This window comes from Bombus pascuorum, chromosome 12, assembly GCF_905332965.1.
Source record: "Bombus pascuorum chromosome 12, iyBomPasc1.1, whole genome shotgun sequence".
In the NCBI taxonomy this organism is placed as follows: domain Eukaryota; kingdom Metazoa; phylum Arthropoda; class Insecta; order Hymenoptera; family Apidae; genus Bombus; species Bombus pascuorum.
The window spans coordinates 10,105,138-10,112,616 of record NC_083499.1 but is presented as its reverse complement, the minus strand read 5'-3'; the positions used below and the strand labels follow the sequence as shown (position 1 = coordinate 10,112,616).

Genomic DNA, 7,479 nt, shown 5'->3' with positions numbered 1-7,479 from the left:
GAAAAAAATGGCAATTTCATCATATACTTCCTAAACTCGTGACATACGTTATGTTATGTTATGTAAAACAAATGAATGTTTATATTGGTATCTTTAGTGACGCAATGAAAGTAAGTAGAACTTTTAAGAAACGAAACCTACTGTTGTTTTTCATTTATGAAACACACGATAGAATATCTATAAAAAAAGCTCAAACAAAGTATAAAGTATTATCTAAATATAATTTCCACTTATACGTATAAAAAAGGAACAGGAAAGTTATTTTGTAGATGTTTATTGAGTATCGTGTTTAGTTAGGAAGTATATGATATATTTAATGTGTTCATGAAAAAATTAGTTCAAATCACAGTTGACACAGAAATATCATACCACATTTACGTTGAAACATATGGTGTTGAACTTGTGATATAATACAAACAGAAAATATATCAATAGTTTAATCTTCACTAGATAAGAGAGAAAAACAAAGTAATGTCTTTGTCTCTGAGAGAAACGAGGATAAAACGGTAAAAAGCCAGAATAATTGGATCTTTCTCTCTCAAAATACGAAGCTTTCATGATGATTCATATTTGAAACTGAATAAAAATAGAAAAAGCAAGATGATAAGAAAATTACAATAGCACGTACTTCTAAAGCACGCGATATACACTTTAATTTCTACTAATATCTCTGCGATTATAGCTTGAGTTCAAGAATTGCAATTGTCCATATGATTTTCCACAACACGTGTACGATATATAGCATATCGCATGATTTACATAAAATCTGTATAATTAATGCAAGACAAACCGACGAATACAATAGACGATAAAGTAGGAAGCTGCTGTAAATTAAATTAAGTGTATCTTAGCTTCCAAATAATTTAAAAACAATTTAAAAACTTACAAAGTTGTCGCTCAGCGAGACGTAGAAAAATGGAGGAACGCGAAGTCAGGAATGCAGAATGTTTCAAAGATAGAACCCATGCACTGCCGTGTACCTAAAATAATCGACAGTAATCACTGTAAAGAGTATATAACATCGAAACTGCAGTCGTAAAGTCTACAGACATAAACAGAATAGCCTAATAATCATTGATTGATTCCTTAAGTTTCGAGAATGCTTTATCTAGACGGTAACGAAGTGGTTTTAACTTATAAATAAATGAAACGAGTAAATAAATGAATTTATATAATGTATACATACTATATGTATTTATGAGAACGATCTATGTATACATGTACCGCGCGTATATGTGTATATAAATATGTGTGTGTATGCATGTATGTGGATGTATATACATACATATACATATATATATATATGTGTGTGTATATCGGTTAGCAACTACTTTCAAGACTGTCGAACATCATAGGTGTATAAATGTTTAAATAAATTATTATAACGTGGCAATCATTCTTTCCTCTAATTATTTCCCTATTTCCTTTAGTTCTCCCTCTTTTCTTTTCCTTTCATTAGTTGTTTCATAATATGTACATTGATTCATAAGTGTAAAGATTATTGGACATAGATGATTTCACAAGTTTTATAAATGATACATTTTACAAGTTCAAAAGTTCAGTCTTTTTTAATTTTCATATTTAATATTCATTCGATATTTTATTTATACCGATTTTGACAGAAATAGGAAATTTCCTGAAAAATTCTGCTCTAGCTATTTCATACGAAATGAATTTTGAAGTTAATCTATTCGTGTATGTAATTCTATCGGAAAATTGCAAATAATTGATCATTCAGCGGATTTTTATATGAAAACCAAAAGTTCAACGATACTACTGAAAAAAATGCAAATTACGTAAAAGATTGCGAAAGTATAATAGAATTATGTGTGCGAGAAAATTCTACTAATGACATGTTAAGATGATATCATACCTTTTTTTCTCGATAAGAAATAACATTGTGAATTTTTAGAAACTGACTCTACATTTCTGAACATTCGATTCTAATAGGCAGTTTTGAACGAAGTTTGAAACAATCAAGATTTACAGGTTATGTATATACAGAAAATATGACAAACACACTATCATAATGTAAGTCCACTCGTTATTACATCAATCATTCTACTAAGGAGAATGTATTTAATATTTATTTTATATTATTTTATATGTTGTATCTAATAGAAATATATTTTACATTAGTTTATAAAATGATATATTTTATAAAATTATTACTACCTATATTGCGTGTACCTACTATCTATACCATCTATTCACTAAGCATATACGTTCATATATGACGTGCTATATACAAAAATTCATTATTAATTTATTACTATATTACATCATGCATACAACGTCCATTTTTATATCATAAATGGGAAGTGATAATGAATGTATAATTATTTGAAATAAAAAGAATTAAATTTATGTTATGTGGATAATTCATTCCACTCTGTACAACATAACCATTTTCGCTGATATATTAAAAGATTTGTTCGTATCTGTTGATTTCATTTATCGAGGAGAGTATATCCTTTAAACTTACCATTTCATACTGCAAACAGCCTACTTCTTTTCGAAATTGATAATTAATTTCACACGACGTTAAATTTACACTAAATTTCGTTTGTATTTTACGTAAGTAAATTTCTATCGTCACTTCAAATTTTCAAACGTTCGAGAACCGTTACTATTATATTTTTCTCACTTAACACGGAGGCAGCACCTATCGTTTCGATTGCGTAGACATCTGGTAGACAATACTACATCTTCTTGAACTGCTTAGTATACATTTCAAAGGTTATGTTCATTAGTACAGTTTGTAAAAAGTAGTAAAGATTACTGTAATGAAAAAATTAAATATTCATTGACAATGGAAATGGGTCAAATAAAATGATACATGTTTTACTTTATATTTAAAAATTTGATTATTGCACATTGTTATTGCATATAAAAAGCAATAATAAATTTTACGGTTTTATGTGATACGAAATTTTATCAAAATGTATTTAAAATTTGTGATTACTTTTTGCATTTTTCATTTAACTTATGCATGGGAGGTTCGTATTTTAATCTAATTTTACAATATTTTCTAAAGTACCATTGTTGAATGCGAAAACCTAACCTTTACAGATACCGGACAACTTCGCTAAGACGGGACATTCAAATAATTGGGCAGTATTAGTCGATACTTCAAGGTTTTGGTTTAATTATCGACATGTGGCAAACGTGTTATCTATTTATAGGAGCGTTAAACGCTTGGGCATACCAGATTCGCAAATTATTTTGATGATAGCAGACGACATGGCGTGCAATCCCAGGAATCCTAGGCCGGCTACTGTCTTTAATAACATTAAGCAACATATTAATGTTTATGGAGACGATGTAGAAGTAGATTACAGAGGTTATGAAGTTACTGTAGAAAATTTTGTAAGACTGTTAACCGGGCGGTTAGCACCAGAAACACCAAGATCCAAGAAATTGTTAACAGATGAAGGATCTAATATTTTGATTTATCTTACTGGTCATGGTGGAAATGGATTCTTGAAATTCCAAGATTCCGAAGAAATTACTAGTAAAGAACTTGGAGATGCATTAGAGCAAATGTGGCAGAAAAGAAGATACCATGAAATTTTTTTCATTATTGATACTTGCCAAGCAAGTTCAATGTATGAGAAGTTTTATTCTCCAAACATTCTAGCAGTTGCTTCTAGTTTAGTGGGAGAAGATTCACTTTCTGTGAGTAATTGAAGTTATTTTGTAATTATTAATATGTTTTCAGCTGAATAGTATTAATATCTTCCATATTTTTACAGCATCACTTGGATCCTGCAATTGGTGTTTACATTATAGATAGATATACATATTATGCATTGGATTTTCTGGAGAAAGTAGAACCTTTTAGTTTCAAAACTTTAGGAGAATTTGTAAGTTATATATTATATAAAAAGCAATTTTTACTGCACGAATAAACTAACAAATCTTTATCTTTCTAGCTCAGAGTTTGTCCCAAACATTATTGTTTGTCAACAGTCGGAGTAAGAAAAGATTTATTTAGAAGGGATCCTGATAAAGTACCAGTTACAGATTTCTTTGGATCTTTAAGGCCTATAGAATTAACCACGAATATAATGAACGTTTTACCCGTGAAAAAAAATAAAACAAAAGCTATCGAGCCAGAAAGAAAGTATTCTTACGTCGCACAATTTCCAGACGTATCGAAATTTACGTGATTGATAGAAATAAATACGAATTTCTTTAAAAAAATTACATTTTCTTTCTAAATATTTAAGTAAAAAACGTAAAATAATAATATATATAATGTTAATAAGAGAACGTATTTCCTGACATGCTTTGACTCATTTTTGCATCACTGTTGCAAGCATATTGAGCAAATCTCATGTATCATACATTTATGTTATACTTTATAACTATATTCTTATCGTCTTAGAAGCATTAAACAAGGTACGTGATTCTGAAAGAAGTCAATAAAGTCCATGAGAGATAGCAGATACTAAGCGTACCATACTGTTATTATGTCAATTTCAGAGTAAGATTTAAAATAATTCTCCATGAGAAGTATTTAATAACTCCAAAATTCGCGAGTATTACTACATTTTACATATTTACATTACTTGATTACATTTTACATATATATGAACGTGATAAATGGAAATCTGTGTAATTATATACTTCAACTATATAGAAGTCACATATATGAACATATGTATGTATAAATGTGGTACCAGCGCTGTCAACGGCAGTTAGCAGAACGTGCTTGAGAGCATCGTACGAGAACTTTAATCGATCTAAGTGTATACAAAAGTATTTGGAACATCGTTAAAATCTTTCAACTATTGCGGTTTTTTTTTAAAGTTAGTATTTTCGTACTATTTACTGTTACATTTGGTAATAAAAATAAAAAATTTCAAAATTTATGCTGAAGATAAATAAATTTGATTTTTATATTTTTTTATTCATAATGTTGTACGTAAACTTTGATTGTTTGTTTTTTCTCCGTCTTATGTAAATCGTTAATATAATATGACGCACCCAGAATCAAAGGAATGTAAGTGACATTTGTTTGATATCGAGTAAACTGCATTTAAAATATAATGTAATGTGTAATGAAAATATAATGTATCTGTGAAAATTAAATTGTATTTATTGCTTGACGTATAGTGGATATTATATACGCAAATTTTCAATGAATTCTGTTTTTCAGTTTATGAATTATCGAATATGAAGAAAACAACTTTATTGCACATTTATCCTTTCGACACCAACAATATTTTGACAAAAAAAAAAGAAAAAAAAAGGTGAAACGTGAAACGAAATATTCTAAAAATGCATTTATTGTAAATACAAATAAAATAGTTGGAAATATTATACGTATGTTAAGTTTATCCTTACGATCGTCTCGTACTCGACAACCCATCTCGACAAGAAATAGTCCATAACATTCTATTGATTCTAAGTGCCTTATATATATTATCGTAATATTTTGTTTATTACTTTAATTTTTCATATGGAAATATTTAGCTGTTTACAATTAATTAATTATTTCTTTTAATTAATCTTCTATGAATAGTGTTCTGAATATAATCTTTCTTTATGTAATATCACAGAATGTTTCAGTGTGTGTTTCAGCACAATAAAATGAATGTGTTTTCCCAATAATTTTTCGGAACCAGTTACACCTAATCGATTTTTATGACCTTGAAGTATGTCGTCAAGATCATAATTCTTAAAAACCTTTCCCTATACATACTACCACCGCTCGGACTTAGTTTCCAAAATATTCACAAAGAATTTCAACAGAATTTAGATTACACTTTCTATTCTGAAGTAAACGGCCTGATTTTTATATGGACCAACCCAAACTTAACTCATCGATGTTAATTATCTTTAATATAAATGAAAAAAAAAAAATAAATCCTTGAGTTATAATAGGTTGAGCTAGATCAACATTTGGCTGCTTCGAGAAGGTCGGTAACGCAAGACTTAATTATTATTTCATTCGATTTTGAGGTAAAGTACCATTTATTATTATTAATATACATTACCGTAAATACTTCTGTACATGACTCACAGACTAAGAGCGTACGGGCAACTACGTTGTACAAGAGGGGCATGTATATATTTTGTATACATTATTTTGATCGAACGAAGGTCAAAATAGAGTGCAGCTATATATTAATAGATCCAGGTATTTATATCCATATATTAATAGATTCATTGAAAATCATTTCACGCTGGCATTGCCGACCGCCTGGTCGGATACTAATTTAGCCTAACTCATAACGCATTAATTTCTCTTTTTTATTAATGCAATATTAAAAATAGTTATCTCTTGCATCAATGAGTGAAGTTTACGTTGGCCGCTATAAAAATGCGGCTACTTACTCCAAAATAGAGTATAATCTAAATTCTATTGAAGCTTTTTGCGAATATTTAGGAAACTAAGGTCGAATGGCAGTAGCCACAGAATGACAACCATCACAGCATACTTCAAGGTCATAGAAATCGACGAGGTGCACCGGTTTTATCATATCTACAAAGTTATGGATTTACTATATGCATACTTATTTTTGTTTTTAGATGTATTTCTTGAGGACGTTGATACTAATCATCGCAGTCTTCACGTTATCATTCGCGTTTAAGTTAAATGGAAAATATATAGGAGTTTATGATATGAAGGACGTGTTAAGCCACAGGAGACAACAATCACCTAAAGATCCTGCAATTAATTCTTTCCCAACCGAACCAGTCCCTCCACTGATTCCAATTTGCGTGAAAGAAGGATATTTCAGAGATCCTTTCAATTGCAAGAAAGTTTATTATTGTACACATCCGAAAGCAGTTCCAAAGGCTTTCTATTGTGAAGATGACTTAGTATTTAACATCTATACTAATTGGTGTGATTATCCACAAAATGTGATTTGCTGATCGAATATCTAGGTATAACGTTCGAGATGTTTCTATTGATTCTAGTATATTGTTTCGAGAATTGTAAATGATCTGTTACCTTCGTGTTAGTATTGACATCTATTTATAATGTTGTTTATGGTAAATTATCGTTGCGTCCATTGAAAAAGTTATGTAATAACTGAAATATCATAAAATGCATTCTTATAGGATATATTATGTATATATAAAATGTTACTTGATTTGCTTGTCTTATACGAACGTAAGTTTGAAATTATAGAAGGAGATGTAAATAAAATAGAAAAAAATTCAACAATCACGTAATTATAAAAAGGGTTTAAAATAAAAAGAGACTTAAAACGTTTTATAAATTAAATTATTTAAAATATTTTTCGATATTTATAGAAATGAAAATTCAACGAATACAATGAATCATGATTTTATTTGTTATATAATAATATCTACAATAAAAATACCACATCGTTTGAAAAACAATTTTCGTTACAATTATATAGTAATTTTATATAATAATATAATATTTAGGTTTTCGTTCCAAATAAGATGTAGCGATGAACATACACCTCGCAGTGGGAGTGAGAAAATACATTTTTT

The 7,479-nt window shown here is 28.9% G+C and overlaps 2 protein-coding genes across 2 annotated transcripts; both read left to right on the top strand.

Annotated features, from left to right (window-relative positions):
- Window positions 1-2,716: 2,716 nt before the first annotated feature.
- Window positions 2,717-5,114, top strand: LOC132912663 (putative GPI-anchor transamidase). Its single transcript, XM_060970288.1, has 4 exons — window positions 2,717-2,999; window positions 3,073-3,678; window positions 3,756-3,866; window positions 3,936-5,114. Exons 1-4 carry the CDS (start codon window positions 2,943-2,945, stop codon window positions 4,170-4,172), a joined length of 1,011 nt encoding a protein of 336 aa, XP_060826271.1. The 5' UTR covers window positions 2,717-2,942; the 3' UTR covers window positions 4,173-5,114.
- Window positions 5,115-5,458: 344 nt separating this feature from the next.
- Window positions 5,459-7,230, top strand: LOC132912669 (uncharacterized). The gene is made up of 2 exons (XM_060970296.1): window positions 5,459-6,473; window positions 6,541-7,230. Exons 1-2 carry the CDS (start codon window positions 6,429-6,431, stop codon window positions 6,886-6,888), a joined length of 393 nt encoding a protein of 130 aa, XP_060826279.1. The 5' UTR covers window positions 5,459-6,428; the 3' UTR covers window positions 6,889-7,230.
- The last annotated feature ends 249 nt before the right edge of the window (window positions 7,231-7,479 follow it).

Coding starts and splice junctions, on each gene's coding strand:
- LOC132912663 (XM_060970288.1), top strand. CDS start 2,943: ATGTATTTAAAATTTGTGATTACTTTTTGCATTTTTCATTTAACTTAT. Junction 3,000..3,072: donor ATTTAACTTATGCATGGGAG/GTTCGTATTTTA, acceptor TAACCTTTACAG/ATACCGGACAACTTCGCTAA. Junction 3,679..3,755: donor TGGGAGAAGATTCACTTTCT/GTGAGTAATTGA, acceptor ATATTTTTACAG/CATCACTTGGATCCTGCAAT.
- LOC132912669 (XM_060970296.1), top strand. CDS start 6,429: ATGACAACCATCACAGCATACTTCAAGGTCATAGAAATCGACGAG. Junction 6,474..6,540: donor AGGTCATAGAAATCGACGAG/GTGCACCGGTTT, acceptor TTTTGTTTTTAG/ATGTATTTCTTGAGGACGTT.